Source organism: Nestor notabilis, unplaced genomic scaffold (assembly GCF_000696875.1).
Source record: "Nestor notabilis isolate BGI_N333 unplaced genomic scaffold, ASM69687v1 scaffold19756, whole genome shotgun sequence".
Classification (NCBI taxonomy): Eukaryota; Metazoa; Chordata; class Aves; order Psittaciformes; family Psittacidae; genus Nestor; species Nestor notabilis.
Genome location: NW_009933539.1, coordinates 867 through 16,599, shown reverse-complemented (window position 1 = coordinate 16,599; position 15,733 = coordinate 867). Strand labels below are relative to the sequence as shown.

Here is a 15,733-nt window from a genome sequence, read left to right as displayed (position 1 = left end):
GGACGCTGTTGACAAGGGGGGAGGCGTGGAGCGTGTGGGGATCCCGGGATGTTTGGGAGGGGCTGGGGACGTTTAGGAGGGATCCTGCGGTATCTTGAAGGAGAGAGGTGAGTTTAGGGGAACAGAACAAGATGAGGGATGAGATACGGAATGAGGGGCAGGGAACGGAGCAGCCTGGGGTTGCTAAGGCAGATGGGGCAACGCAGGTGAGCACAGGGGAACCTCTGAGGCATGGGGTGAGAGAAGAGTGGGGCCAGAGGCACTCGGAGCACAGGAAGCTGGAGGAGGGCAGGGGTATGGATGAGTGTGGCAGGACTCCCTGTTCCTGCCCTGGAAGGTGAGGCCAGTGAGCACTGGGCACAGATAAGCCCTTGTTATGAGCCTCAGTTCACCTGTGACACATGTGGCTCCTGTCACCCTCCCTCTGCTCTCAGCCCTTGTCAGCAGCATGACTGTACAGGGAGGAATGGGTGTGCATGGGGTCAGCAGGTGACCTGGGCTTTGGGGAGATGGTGTGGGAGGGAAGTGCTGCATCTCACCAGGAATGCCGGATTGCACATCCCATTGTTAAATGCACTTACTGCAGGACTGAATTCCAGCAGGAAAGGTAAATGCCCATTGAAGTGGGGAGATGAGTGTTTTCTTTAGAGCAGGCATGCCAGAATGATTCCAGCCCTTCAGTGACTGAGCCTTAACTTGTAGGTTGTTGCTGTGGAGGACTTGGCCGCCTTCAAAGGCCTTCTAGGCAAGTCTGGGGTGTCTTTAGGTTTGCACTTCTTGCTTGGCTTGGTTTTTGATCACAGCTTAGGTGTATCTTCCAACGAAGGATCTGGGTGCATCTTTCCTTGTACCTGATTTCCAGTATCCACAACTTATTTCCTGATGTGTTTCCTTTAGCTGTGCAAGTTACAGGTTGGTAAACCCAGTTGTGTGAGATGTCCTCTCCTGTGTTTGTTTGTTGGACAAATACACCTCTGCCCTGACCTGCCTTCACCTCCTCATCCAGAGCAGACTCCTCCAGTCACCAGTGCTGAATCACGCCTGCTGCCAGTCATCCAGTGCTCAGACTCCTCTATTTGTGAGGACAAAAACCTAGTGGCATCTGGGGATGCCTTAACTAGAAGATACCTCCTAGTAATAGCAAATTATCCTCATCCAGATGGGGATAAGAAACACACTTTGATATCTGAGTCCCTAGTGAAGATGAATTCAGTCTCACCACTAGAGACTGAGCCTAGGGGAGGCAGGGATCCCAAACCACGGAGGTTTAATGTTCTTTGGGGAAGTGTTAATAGAATGTTCTGTCCTCTTTTAACAGCAAAACCAACACAATATGCAAGAAGTGTGCTCAGAACGTGAAGCTCTACGGCACAGTAAGTGAGCAGCAGCCTCTGTTCCTTTCATCTTCCTCAGCTCTATCCTGCTGGCTCCCAGAGCAGTTCTTGGACTGCTCTGTTGTAATAGTGTGACTGGTCAATAACATGCAGGTCCCTCAAGTGTGAAGCTTTTACCTTTTCTCTCGTTTTAGCACAGAAAAGAGCAGCTCTGCATCATTTGAGGCCAGGAAATGAACTATGGGCTGGATAGTGATAGAAATGAGAGTGTGCTTACACAAACTGAGATTGCTGCAGGAAGCAGTGCTAAATCTTTCTTTCCTGCTTGTCTGAAATCTGAGAAAGAGATTTGGATTGTATTATATATTGTCTAATGGTTTTATTGCACTTGATAAATGGTCTGGCTGCTAAATACACTTAGCTGGAGACCAGGGGTCCAACTGGAGTTATGTCTTCTGTCTTGGAACAAGGAAACACAAGCTTGGAAGTGATGGGGAGAAGGGGAAGGGGCATCGTATTGGTGTAATTAGAAGGCACTGCTGTATTTGCTGTCTGTTCTTGTTTCTTAAAGCCAAAACCCTGCCAGTACTGCAACATTATAGCAGCATTTATTGGAAACAAGTGCCAGCGATGCACAAACTCAGAGAAGAAGTATGGACCTCCACACTCCTGTGAGCAGTGCAAGCAGCAGTGTGCCTTTGACAGGAAGGATGACAGAAAAAAGGTCAGTATCTCTGTGAAAGGAGGCCAGAAAGGTAAAAGGGCTGATCACAGTGGTTGTCTGTCCACCCCTTCAGTTCCTTCAGTATTTGTGACATAGCCTGAAGGAGCTGGAAGTGTCATACCTCCACCAGGAAACACATTCCATGCTTCTGCCACCCTTAGCTTAAACAACACAAGTGCTCCTTAGGAGGCGTGTGTCTGAGGCCTGGTTCCTGCAGGCTGTCACCATCCGTTGGGCATTTGGGATAATGCACTGATAATCCCTGTCCTCCGGCCGATCCTCCTCAAGCAGAGACCCGTGGTGAGCACCCTGCCACACACTGTTCCTTGGCATTGCTTTGCCAGACAGCCCACTTGAGTTAGCCTGTCCTGGTGAACGGGTGCTGTTACATGGGCTGGAAGAGACCATAGTTAGAATAGAGAAGCTGCTCTCAATGAATCCTGTCTGCATTGCACCAGCCATGCCAAAGGCACTTCTAACCCTTTCCAGGCACTCAGGGGATGCTTCTCAAGTCACTGCTTGTTCATACGTGATTTTAAACCTGAAGTTGCTTCTTGCCTTCACTCTGTTTGGTTTGTGGGCTGAAAACAGGACCCCCTCCATCTCCCGCTCTCTTTTCCTCTCACTTTCCAGGTGGATGGGAAGCTGCTGTGCTGGTTGTGCACGCTGTCCTACAAACGGGTCCTGCAGAAGACCAAAGAGCAGTGCAAACACCTGAGCAGCTCCTCCCGAGCAAGCCTCCAAGAGAAGGAACAGTACAGTAGGCTCAGCAGTGGCAGCCACTACAACAGGTAACCTGCAGGAGCTTTTGATGTGCAGAGTGAGCAAACGGGGGGCTTGGCTGCTCCATGCTCCTTGGATGCACATCCTAAAGGAATTGGGAGAAGCACCCACCCTCAGTGATGGGTTTGGGGCTGTTGTTCAGGAGACTCTGGCTAAGTGAGGCTTTGCTAGTTTGCAAAGCCCACTGTGCTGGAGTAGACTTGTAGGCCAACAGTGCTGCAACTTAGTGAACTTGCACACAATTCAAGTTCAATTGTATCTGTGGAATTCCATGATTTGAAATGGAGATTTGGAGCAGGAGTTCTTCACCTACGTACTGCTCTGACTGACGCAGTGGTGCCTGCTTATTTTTAGTCTCCAGCTAGTCTTCAAGCAACGCATTTTTTCTCATTCTTGTGCTAGAAAATACTGGTTTAATGGGTTCATGGTGGGTGGGAATATTTCTCTGCTTTTCTGTCTTTGACTGCAAGTCATTCAGGTGCTGACATCCAATTTCCTCATCTTTTTTCCAGCCAGAAAACCTTATCCACCTCTTCTATTCAGAATGAAATCCCAAAGAAGAAAGCCAAGTTTGATGCCATATCTGCCAATGGTGACAGGTGAGCCTGGTACATGGGGAAATTGGGGGTGGGCTGTCTTGTTTGCTGAGTTTTATGAGAGACAGTTCTGTGTGCATAGCAGGAAGCTCCCGTGCTCAAGCTCTTGAGCTATGGGACATCGAGGGGCTGCTTTAGCAGCTTTCCAGAACCTGGCAGCCCAGTGTTCCTTGGCATTTAGACATAGGTTTGAAGAGGAAGAGAATACCTAGTGCCTGGACCTGCTAGAATAGAACCTGCTCGGTGGCTGAGCTCCCTGCAGCCAGATCAGCTCCAGCCTCTCTCTGCAGTTAGAGGGAGAGGGGTGCTCTTGGCTACACTGTGGACTTGAGCTCTGCAGGCTTTTTGGGGCTGTCAGACTGATCTGCAGGGAGGAGAGGATGGAGACTCGCCTCCTGTGTCCCCCCTCTGCTTTCTGGGGGAGGGCCAAGCAAGAAGCTTTGCTGGAAAGCATCAGATCCCATCCTGATGTCAGTTTGTGCTGGATTATGTTGACGCCGGCTGCGTGTGCAGCAGGATGGGAGTCCCTAGCAGAAACAGGAGATTGAGATGGGTTTTGATTTACTATTTATGGTCTTGTACATGCAGATTTTCATTCCTGCCTTTCCTCTCTGATTCTCAGCGTTCCTTCCTCTCCTGAGATGCTTTGTCCCCCTATCCAGAGTGCCCCGTCCACGCTGGCGCCGTGGGCTGCTTCCCAACAGAGTCTCGGTGCCCACCATTGTCCTGTTTCTCAAGGCACTGACATCCTGAAGTGAGATCACGAGTTGTTTTCTCCCCTCTTGCCCTCCCTCCTTCCCTGGGAACTGTCTCATCCATGGAAACTGTCCCTCTTGATGGATCTCTGTCCCAACAGCAGTGAACTGGGAGCACAGAGCATAGGCTCTTTAGCACCAAAGGGTCTGTTAAAGCCACCGGTAATGAATGAATTACTGCCTGCCTTGAATGCCTTCTCTTTGAGATCACAGATTGCATCTGTCCTATAGATACTACTGACACCTTGTCAGTGTTTGTTCATGTTTGAAATGCTACAATGGGAAGTAGACCTCATTTGAATTCAGTGCTGGTGGAGCCAGAGGAGAGACTGGAGCCAAGCCCCTGGTAGAACTCATGCAGCCTATTAGTATTGCTGCAGCTTTCCCTCTTGAGAGGCTCCTGCTCACCTCCTGAGGCTGCTGTCTGGGCTGCAGGACAGCACCAGCTATTTCTATCTGCTCACTAAAGCCTGGGCTAACAACTCATTGTAACAGCCCATTTGTATAATACCCTGTTGAAAATAGCCAAGAAGCAAAAGGTCCCCTCCTCTGGCATCAATTGCTCATTTGTTTGCAAACCAGGAGCCTGTATGAGAGGAATCAAACACCTTCCTTTGCTCTTGTGTGAGATGTTGTAAGCCTGGCTCCTGCTGAGGCTCTGCTCCTTGCCACACACTCTGTTTGCTGACTCCCAGTAACAAACTGTGGGTAATTTTAGCAACTACTGAAGAGCTCCAGCAACGTGCTGTAGGAAAGGCAAGCTGTAGCTGCCTCAAATAGACACAGGGCTCTGCTTCTGGAGTGGAATAAGAAGGGTGGTTCATTAAGTGGGGTTTTGGAGTTGCTGGGTTGTGAGCTTGACGCCCCCCAAACATCTTTCCTCTTGCCCCATTATCTAGAAGATTGTCCTCCCCAGAGTCAGTCTCGTGTCCGGGTCGCATCCTGTGTGTGGAGTTAGGGTCTGCTGCAGCACAGCACAGCCTGAAGTGGGGCGAGACACAACCAGCACCTCTTCACTGCTGACATCAGCTGCAGCTTCTGTACAGCATGCCTTGGCTCCAGCCAAACTTCCAAAGCAGCTTGGACACAGGGCTTGGAGCAACCTGCTCTAGTGGAAGGTGTCCCTGCCCATGGCAGGGGTTGGAACTGGGTGAGCTTTAAGGTCCCTTCCAACCCAACCCATTCCATGATGGAATGATGGTGTTGAATGGTTCATTCTGGGTGAGCACTGGGAATAGCTGACAGCACTGGCCCTGCTGCACACGGAGTAGTTTTTGGGGGTGGTAGAGGAGGAGGAAGTTGAGGTGCTGGTTCCTGCTGGCCTGGATGGATTCTTTCCTAAGGCGAAGCTCGGCTCCTGGTTCGGTCAGCCCGGTCTCTGCCTGACTTGAATAGCAAAGTCTTTAAGCTTGGTGTTTGTTTGGCATAATTGCAGCCATTTAACTGTGTGGAGTTGAAGGCAGTCATTTGGTTTCTTTTCTGCTCAGCAGAGAGAGGCAGGTGTCTTTGGAATGGCTCCAGTTTTCCCACTGCCTCCACTGAAAGCAACGGGAGCTCATCCATGCGCTTCAGAGACGTGCATTTTATCCTGCTCAGACATTGAGAGCACGTGGCCCCCTGACCTATCCCAAGGGGCTGTGCTCACATATGTGACAGGAGAGGATGCTGCCTGGGCACCCTGAGCCTCCTGTCACCCACTCTGGGTGCAGACCTGCAGGAGGAGGCCCTGGAAGCCCCAGCAGCAGGTACCAGCTCTGCCCGCAGCTCCTGAGTGCTGGTGACCCTCCTGTCCATTCTCCCCGCTGGGTGGCAGGGCTGGCTCTCACCTTCCCTGCTCCACAGGGAGCTCCGCAACAGGAGCTGCCAAGGAGACAATTTTTCCTGCTGGAGCTGCTCAGGGAAGTGGGAGCATCTCCCGGCACTCTGTCACCCCAGGACACGCAGGAGGGAAGCTTGCCTGGGTGTCAGCAAGAGGGGATCAGTGAGGAAGCTTTCTCTCTGTGGAGGCCGGGGTTTTAATCTATCTTTTCTTTCTCTCCTCCTCAGCATATTTGCAGTGAGTGGGAAATTCAAGCTACTGTTAGTAACACACTTGCACGCAGGAAGGTGCTGGAGCACCCACCATCATTGTGCACAGCCTCCACTTAGGAAACTGTCCTCAGGAACAGTCTTAAAATGGAAGTGTTCTCTGCTAGTGTGTTTGTATGGACCTCTTCCGCACTTGGGAGCTGCCCAGGGTGACCAGCACAGTGCTGGATCCAGTGTACCCAGCGTGTTTTAACCATGCAAGGCTCTTCCTCTGGGGGCTGACTCCTACAGACCTTCAGTTCTGAGTTTGCCTTTGCCAGGCTTTCTCTCCCAGTGCCACAGGGCTCTCCTGTGACTTCCCCATGTGTGGTGCTGCCCCTGCTTAGCTTCCCTCTGGAGGTCCTCAGCACAGCGGTGGAAAGAGCCTTTTCTTCTGCCACCTCCTTGCTGATGAGTCCAATCAATGTGCTTCTAATTAGAGAATGGATGATTTCCAGGCACTGGAGGAAAGTGCTGTGGGAGGTGAGCAGCTGGTCCCCTCTGCCTGGGGGGCCACATGGAGACTGGAGGCCTGGAGGTGGCAGTGATTCAGGTTCAGCCCATGCCTTCCCCAGTCCACTGCAGCTGTAGAGCTGAATGCAGGCTTTAGGACTTGTGTTGAGGCTTTAATAAGAGTCAGCCTTCAGGTAATCCTGGCTACTGATCTTTATAGCAGCAGCTCTGCCTGATAAGGGCCAGACTTGAAGCAATCTTCTAGGCGAAGCTTTGTTCTTTTATTGCTGTTACACTTTTATTCACCAGTTTCAGGTGTGTGTGGCTGGGAGGGTGCTGCCCTTTTAGCACCAGGAGATAAGAGCTGGCCTTACCATGACAGCAGTAGGGAACAAACAGCAGGTAAAGATCAGGTGAGCTCCCTGCGCCTGTGGCTGCAGCTTATCATATCTTATGATGTGAAATAGGGAACACTGCAAGACTCTGTGTGGCTGCCCAGGTCACTGGCTGCCTTGTAGGGAGCTGTAGGAATTACCAGCGCAGGTGAGTAGCTCATGTCCAGATAAGTTTTTAGCTGGTTGCTTAGGGTTAGAGTGCCTGATGGTGTACAAGTGGTGTGCTCAGCTATTTCTCTTCCTGGAGAGAGCCTTTCCTGCTCTGAACTGGGAATGCAGCTTCTTCCTCAATTGCTCTATCATGGTGGGCTCAAAATACACAAGTCTTTTTATCCCCTCTCCCTGCTGAGAACAGTGCTGCCTTTCATCTAGGTGTCTTCCTTTGCTGTGTTTGTTTAACTTGGAGGTTATTTCTCTTTCATGTTCTCTCCTCACCAGAGTATTTGTTTACACTCAGTGAGGTTTTGCTGCACATCCAAGAGCAAAGAGAGTTCCTCAGTGCTTGCATGAAGCTTCATGAGCTCTGTGATTGCTGTCCTCAACTCTTTGGTTTGAATAAGGATCTGGACTGTTGGAATGGTTGCTGCAGACACCATGTGGCTGATGGTCACCCATAGCAGTGCCGTGTCCCTGCTCATCATGCAACAACACAACTCCATATGTCACATGTAATCCCTATTCCTTGTCATACCATGTGTTCCTGTGGCATCCAGAGCAGGGATACAGGTACCACCTGCGTTCAAGGAGTGTTTGGAGGACACAACGTGTCATGAAATGATTCCTCTTCTCCTTCAGTGCCATCTCGGGTGGGTCCTCTGCCTTGGTGAAAAGAAGGGGTTGTGATGAGAGTCTTTCCCTGTTCTTGCAGTTTTTCTCCAGACCTTGCCCTGGACTCTCCTGGCACTGACCACTTTGTTATCATTGCCCAGCTGAAAGAGGAAGTGGCTACTTTAAAGAAGATGCTGCACCAGAAAGATCAGATGATTCTGGAGAAGGAGAAGAAGGTACAGCCCTTGGCTTGCTTCCCCCACAGCATGCTGACACCTTCACACAGCTCACACTCCAGTGGAGCCTGCCTTTTACTCCTGGGAATGAACAAGAGAGTTTCTGGCTGTTTCCAGGCTGCTTCCTCTTGAAAGAGGCTTTCTGAACCCACCCAGGAGCTCTCATTTCACACAGGGTCATTCCTGACCACTGTCCACGAGATCTCTGTGTGAGGGCAAGACTAATAGAAAGACCATCCTGTCTGCTCCTGCTTCTCCAGGATGATATGGTTCTGGTCTCATTGCACTCCCCCAGCATGTTGCTGAACTCAAGCCAGTCTCACACAGCTTCTGCAGGGTGCGTGAGGGGGGAAGGTGTTGATCTCTTCTTCCAGCTCACTTCCTGGTTTCTTTACAGATCACAGAGCTGAAAGCTGACCTGCAGTACCAGGAGTCGCAGATGAGGGCAAAGATGAACCAAATGGAGAAGACACACAAGGAGGTCATGGAGCAGTTACAGGTGACAGCTTTTTTTGTTCTTATTTGCTGAGCTATGCTGGACCCAGGGGTGACTGAGAACAGTCACTTGTGAGGTGCTGCACACACAGCTCTGTTAATGCTTCTCAGCCCTGTCCTACAGCCTCTCTGTTCTGCCAGTTCCAGACCAGGCTGCAGTGCATTGTAACCCCTATTTATATTCTCCTTGCTGCTCTCTCCTCTTACTCTGTTGTAAAGTGCTATGTCGTTTGAGGGGAACCATCAAACTCATTTTAGCTACTGCCAAAATCAGGTTTGAACCTGTTTCTCCAGACTGTAGAACCTTTGTCTGCCCCCTCACCATGTAGCTCTTAATGTGATTTATGGGACCAGTAACCAGAGAGAACAAAAGCTCAAGAAACAACTGGCAGTTCCTTTAGCATTAGATCTCTGTAGTCCAAATCAAGAAGTCCCTGAGCTTTGGGGGAACAGGGAGAGCAGGATTCTTGTCATGGCCATGGAAGCACTAGGCAGACAATCAGCATGAATACCCTGTGAGCCACCAAAGAGAGCAGGTCAAAGGGGAGCTGGTTACAGGGAAGAAATCAGACAGAGAAACGAACTTTGCACCTTTTAATTACTCTGGGGTATGGAATGATCTAAAGCCCTAACAATGAGAAACAGGAGGGGCTAAGACAAGGCTTATATTCCCCCTGAGAAAACAGCCCCTGCTCCAGCAGCACACACCCAAGTCCATGACCAGAGTGGAAGACAGGTTCTGTGTGTGTGTGTGTGTAGTGTGCAGAGGACTGGATGTGCTTCCTGCTCCTCGTGAGCACAGCTGGGTTGTGTTTGAGGGGCTGAGGACAGAGCCACTGATCCCTGCTCTGCTTTAGTGATCCTGCGCTGCCTGTGGCAGCCCCGAGCTGTCTCTCCCTTACAGTTTTGGGTGTCCTGCCAAGGAGTTGGTGTTTGCACTCCAGTTTGGAATAGACATTTTGCCATTAGCACAGATCTCTACTGTTTGCTTGCCTTGGGCAGGAGGTCAAGGGCTAAGAGGGAGATGAGCCCTCCTTGCAGTGCTTTCCCAAGGCAGGGCATGCTGGTTGCTCGGTGTACACCCTGCCACTGCCTTTGCCATAGCTTCTGGAGGACGTCTGCCTTGAAAAGCTGTCAGACACCTTCCAACAGCCTTAAACTTGCTCAGTTCTGAAAAGAAAGAGGAAACAACAGCTCCACGAGCAGCCCACAACCTCCTGGGTGCAGAGAGGTTTGCATGTCTGTGCTGCACTTAGCTTGGAGCAGGCCTGCCTGGAACACATTCGCTTGGTGTCCCAATATTTTCCTTCAGCTGGTGTTGATTGAGCCTCTGGAAACTTTTCTTCACTGATGCCAAATAAAAGTTCAAATCCTCTCGGTGTACTGGAGGTGCCTTGAAGTGTTCCTATGATTCACTGTTTGAACATCCTCTTGCTTTGTCTTTCCATGGGGGGAAGCAGGAGTGCCTGTATGCCTCCAGTCTGCAGGAGGCAAAAGAAGCTGCTTTACTGCATGCAGCACTGGAGCAGATGGTTTGATTCCTCTCATAAATCTTCACATAGTCATCCATTCATTGGGAACTAATGCAGAGGACCTGAATCTGGCTTCACACAGGTTTTACCCCTTCCCCTCCAGCTGAAGCATGATGTATCATAGGCTACAAGATTATTTATTTCCTAGAGTTAGAGTGAGCTCCAAAGTTTGGTAAAAGGGGCTGGAGAGCCTTGTTTGTAAGTTGTTCTGAGTTTTAATTAGGTGCAAACCAGAGTAAGTTGCTACATGGAGGTGCTCTGATGGGTTTGGAAAGCTAGGAGGGATGTAGGGCTACCACTTCTTGCTTACAGCAGTGGGACAGGAGGGGAAAGGGCTGAAGAGCCTTTTCTATGTGGTTTAGAGATGAGATGCCAGACTCGAGCTCATGCTGTGGTGCCACAGAGCCACATCCACCTCCTTTTTCATCTGCCTGCTTGAAGCCAGCAGCTTCTGGCCAGCCAATTCTAGGAGCCCAAGAACTAATGATGATCCATTAAATGCCCATTTTCACTGTGTTTCCAGGCCAAGAACAGAGAACTCCTGAAGCAAGCAGCTGCCCTATCAAAGGGCAAAAAGCCTGAGAAGTCGGGAGCAATAACCTCCCCTTAGAACCAAACCCCCAGTGTGGGAGCTTACTCCAGCATTAGCCAAGGACTCTTGGAGACCTGCCTGATCGCTGGAAGCCAAAACCTCAGTGTGGTCACTCTCCCCCTGCTGTGGACTCGATGGAAACGCCTGGTGTGTGTGTTGCCTTTCAACAGCATCTTGAGCATGGCTGGTTCCCATCCATCTCTGTTGAATACCAGTCTAGTACCACGGTGACCCATGGGGAGAGGTCCCAACCATCCTAAATCTCTCTCTCAGTTCCTACCACTGCCAACCCTTTCTGTTAGCAAAGAGGAACCTGCTGCATTAGAGACTTCTTGCTTGGTTCCCAACCTGCTGCTGTGAGGCAATAGCCATGGCCAGTCGGGAGCTGCGTGTGGTGGGAGCTTGGTTTCCCTTCAACTGTTCCCTCTTCAAAAGGAAGCTGATAAATCACCAGCCCAGCAGATGTTACTGGAAGGTTGTGCCACTGCTGAGAATGCTTGATCCAGCTTTTTTTGAAGATGCTCCCAAAATGGGGGCTTTGTATTTCTCTTGGAAGGGGGGGTTTGTTTTGTTTCTGGGGTTTTTCTTCTTTTCTATGTCAAACCAAACTGCCTGGGGTTGTGTTTTCTTGTTTTCTTACAATAGCTTTTGGGTTGGGAGCCAGAGTGTAAGGATACAGACCTCCCCTCCCCTCCCTCCTGGTGCCCTGGTCACTTGGTGACCTGTGGGGCTTTGATGACTTCTGCAGCTTGATGTGATCAAGCGTCTTTTACTCTGTTTTGTTACATCAGGAGCATTCAAGGCTTAGCTGTTCCCTCTGCTCCTCTGAGTCCCTGGGTTGAGCTCCTCAGTGCTCCCTTCCAGCTGCAGAAAGAGGGCTTGGGTTAGGAAAGTGCTTACTCGGACAGGGAGTGTTCCATGGGGCTCTCCAGGGCTGTTCCTCACTGCTGAGCAGAAACCAGTGGAATCAAAGGGCTATAAAAGCTCCCTGGACCAGGGACGTGCTTCTCGGAAACAGCCCAGAGACCACAGACCTTTCTGGGGTGGGCACTCCCCCTGCTCTGCCTCTTGGGGTGCTGCTCCCAGTGGGCAGGATTGCTCCTCAGCATCCCAGCTCCAGTCAGAGCATGAGGAGCCATGTGTGGGTCCAGAGCCTGGCAGAGAGGAGCAGTGGGAGATGGAACCATAGGTTGGTGCTGAAGGTGGATGGAGAGATGAGAAACCATCCCTTTTGAGGCAGGGCTCTTATGAAGCTCTTCACTCGAGCTTGTGATGATTTGGTTTTCCCTCCTAAAGATGACTTCTCTTCAAGGCACTTTTTGGGATGTTGTTGGCTCCCAGCATGGAAGGAGCACGCTGCCGGGTCACACCCGAGGCCATGGGGTTGGTTTGGGTTGTGTGGGTTTGTTTTCTAAAGAGACTTCTGAGGTGAAAACAAGAAGACAAAACTGAAGCTGTTGCCCTTTGCCAGCAGGGAAATAACCCCCCTGATTTTCTACTTCACACCTTCTTAGGAAATGAGGTGCATTGGTGGGGCTTTTTTTAACTGGGGGCTTTGCTTTTTCACCTCCCTCAGGATAAAGGAAGAGGGAGAAAGGCCCTGTTGTATATATGATGGGGGTTTTTTAACTGTGCTAAATGGATCATGCACTTGAGTAGCTGATGATTTGTAGTAAGAACATTGTTCCTTTGTATGTTTGTACTAATGGCAATTTTCAAAGGGATGCTTTGATTTGTACAAAACTCTTGGACAACTGTAAAAGTGTTTTAAAAAAGCCTCATCTGTGTCTGATACTTTCTCTTTACCTGCAAGAAAACCAAAGCAAAGCACCTTCCCCTGCCCAGAACTGCTTTATCTCCTGCTGGTTGAAGCACCCATAGTGTTGCTTTGGGGGCTGATGCGTTTGGGAATGAGATGGTGGGTTTCTGTTGTTGGCTTCACTCCTGCTTTTATTTCTCTCTTTAAATCCTCCTGATGAAGGCTGTTGCTAGGCTCCTTGTTACTTGGTTACATCCAGCTTCCCAGGACCCGTCCAGCTGCATCCCACGGGATCTAGGCTTTATTTTCTTCTCCAGGAATGAAGGCAGAGCACGGAAACAAAAAGGCAGGAGGAGAAGGGGGGTCATTTTTAAGCTCCAGATGCAAAGGAGGTGAGTAGACACCGTGTGAAGTCTTCCCCTTATCTCAGCCCCAACTCTGGAGGAAAACCAGGTTTTTGGGGTTTGGTTTTTAAAGCTTCTCATTTCCCAACAGAAATCTGGGAGTGAAAACCTCCCGGAGAGTTCCATTTGGGAATGTCCCTGTCCTGTGGGAGCTGCACCTCAGCATTTAGTGCCTGTTCACACCACGCTTTCCTTGCACCAGGCAAAGACCTGCTGCGTCCTTGAACATCTGCTCCCTGTGGTGCAGGGTAGGAAAAGGCAAATCCCAGCTGCTCCTGCTGCCTCCCATTGTTTCTGCAGCTCAGGGTGGTGCCTTCTACAAGTACCAAAACCCTGAGCAAGTGCCCTCAGTCTGGGCAGAACCCGCTGGGGATACACAGAGGGTGCCAAACCACCGCGGTGCCTCCAGTGTGTCCTTCACAGCGGGTCACTGAGCTGAGCATGACATCTGCAGCCTTCAGCAGCTCCTCATCCATCCTCTTCGTCCTCAGGCTGGTTTTCGGGTGCCTGGATGACAAGCTGTCAGGATGCCCCTTCAGAAGGTGAGCTGGCACCTTCCTGCTGCTGCCTGAGCGTGCCAGTGGTGCTCGGCGCTTACAGGGTGCTTTATCTCTGCTGAGCACAGCGTTGGGAATGGGCCCAATTATCCTGCTTTACAGCAGGGCAGGAGGCAGATGAGAGCTGATCTGTCAAAGGCTGGGCTCCGACTCGGTGGGGAGAGCTGGAGCCAGCCAAAGAACCTCATGCTCCACCTCTGGTGCCTCTGAGGGGCTCCTCAGTGTCTGCCCTGTGGAGCTGAAGGGAGATTTCCATTGGATTCAGGCAATTGCTGCTCTTCCCAGCCAGGCCTTGGGTAAGAAATGGCTGGCTCCTGCCCTTACCCACTGGCCCTCTGGTTCATCCAGTGCTTGCAGAAGGATATACAGATATATTTAATTACTTTTGGGTTGTGATTGCTTTATTGCTGTGTCAGAGCTTTGGGAAAACACGGTTTTAACAGTAACTGAGCACACCTAAATCGGACATACTGATCTCAGGCAGTTGCTAGTAACCAAATCCAGGTTAAAAGTGAGTTCAGGTTTTTTGCCCATTCCACTCATTTCAGGCGAGCTGATGGTTGGCTACCCCTTGCCTGAAGCTCAGTGTTTCTGGAGCTGGGGAGCTGAAGGTGCTTGGGTTTGCAAAGCACTTCCTAACCAAGAGGATTAGAGTTTAACCTGTTTTGTCTGAAGTAATTACTTGACTAAATATCTCCTTTACAATCTTGCAGGGCCCCTGGCAAGGATCTGAAACTCTTTGGCAGCCTAATAGCATGTACCTGCAGCAGAACTAAACCTGCTGAAGCAGAAGTCAACTGACTTAACCAGCCTGGTAATTACCCAGCACCACACTCCCTTCCATTCCTCCCTCATTGCTGGCCTTTTCTGGGAGCACTGACTCAGGCAGCACGCCCTGACTTTAAAATGGGCTTTAAAGAACCCCAACACTAAGGATCTTAAAAGCCTTTCAAGCTGTAGTAAGTGGTGTGTTGTAGCTGAGCCAGGAGAGGAGAGCAGCGGCCTGGAGAGCACCAGGCTTGGTCTGGAGATGAAGGGAACAAACTGGCAATGAGACCTGCTCCTTTGGGGTTGAGATTTCCCCTTTTTCACAAGATTTCCATGAAGAAAACTCAGCTGCCTTTTGTCTTCTTCCAAAGGGAATCTCCAGAGGTCCAGGAGTCCAAAGGTGTTTTGGCTGTAATCCTTGTCCTTACCAGTCCCGGCCCAGGTCCACTGTGTCCAGTCCCTGCTCCCAGAGCACACGGGGATAGCAGCTCCCTCCTGCTGCTATTCCCAGAGCTTCCAGAGCAGTGAGGATCACAAACCAGTACGAACCATTGTTTCTAATGTATTTATGCTGCAGAAGACACGTCCGTCTGCCTTTGGTGTAGAAACACCAATGGAGCAGGATGCTCCTGTTGGCCTCGGAGGTGCTGCAGTGCCAGGGACCATGTTGGGGGTGACCTCCATGGCTCCAGATGGGGCAGCTGCAGAGGAATCAGTCCCCTTCTCCTCCTCACAAATGGGCTGGGCTTCCTACTTCCAGCTCCCCAGGCTTGGTGCTGGTGGGTTTTCCCAGTGGAGGCTGTTAGTGGGGAGGTGTGGGGTGACCAGCCATGGTGGTGATCCAGCTCTTCCTACAGGAGCAGGGCATGTGAGGAAGGAAAACACTTAATGGTGTGTTATCCCTATGGAGAGTCCCTGCGTGGTCTCTGCTGCTTCTCTTTGTCCTCAGAGTCCAGGCTGGCCAAACTCACCAACTTGCTGAAGTCCCAAACAGCACCAGTTGCCCCCAGCCAACCTTGCTGTTTGCTCTGAGGTGACTTACCTTGAGCAATAGGCATTGCCTCCCTGCTCAGTTCCTTGCAGCTCTTCAACTCAAGCAAGACTTGTCCAGTCAGCGTCTCGAGCACTGGAGCACTCTCAATCCCTGAGGAATTGCTGACCTGTCACTTGTTTCCCATGATTGGTGGTTCTGGGAAGAGGGTGGTTGGGTTCAGCTTTCAGGTTCCTCTCTCGAGGAAATGTTGCCTCTCCTTCGTCACCCTTTTTCCAAGGAATATCGCATTGATCCTCGCTGGAATGCTGCTGTGTGTCCAGAATCAACCAGCACGGAGAAACCCTCCTCCAGTTGTATTTCCTTGAGGAGCCAGTGGGCACCGGAGCTGGTGCAGGGCCTGGAGCACAAGTGTGATGGGGAAGGGCTGAGGGACCTGGGGGGTTTAGTGTGGAGAAGAGAAGGCTCAGGGGGTACCTTATCGCTCTCTGCAACTGCCTGACAGGAGGATGGAGCCAGGAGGG

At 50.8% G+C, this 15,733-nt stretch overlaps 1 protein-coding gene across 1 annotated transcript; it reads left to right on the top strand.

Annotated features, from left to right (window-relative positions):
• Positions 1 to 476: 476 nt before the first annotated feature.
• FAM76A (family with sequence similarity 76, member A) lies at positions 477 to 11,000 on the top strand. Its single transcript, XM_010016928.1, has 8 exons — positions 477 to 607; positions 1,319 to 1,373; positions 1,906 to 2,058; positions 2,692 to 2,849; positions 3,354 to 3,440; positions 7,976 to 8,111; positions 8,509 to 8,610; positions 10,662 to 11,000. The coding sequence occupies exons 1-8, from the start codon at positions 477 to 479 to the stop codon at positions 10,746 to 10,748; spliced, it is 909 nt and encodes a 302-aa protein (XP_010015230.1). The 3' UTR covers positions 10,749 to 11,000.
• Positions 11,001 to 15,733: the final 4,733 nt, after the last annotated feature.

Bases quoted from the DNA above. Each gene is read 5' to 3' on its own strand.
- FAM76A (XM_010016928.1), top strand. From the start codon at position 477: ATGGGGTCAGCAGGTGACCTGGGCTTTGGGGAGATGGTGTGGGAGGGA. The intron at 3,441-7,975 runs GTGAGCCTGGTA...CTGTTCTTGCAG, and splicing joins ATATCTGCCAATGGTGACAG to TTTTTCTCCAGACCTTGCCC. The intron at 8,611-10,661 runs GTGACAGCTTTT...CTGTGTTTCCAG, and splicing joins AGGTCATGGAGCAGTTACAG to GCCAAGAACAGAGAACTCCT.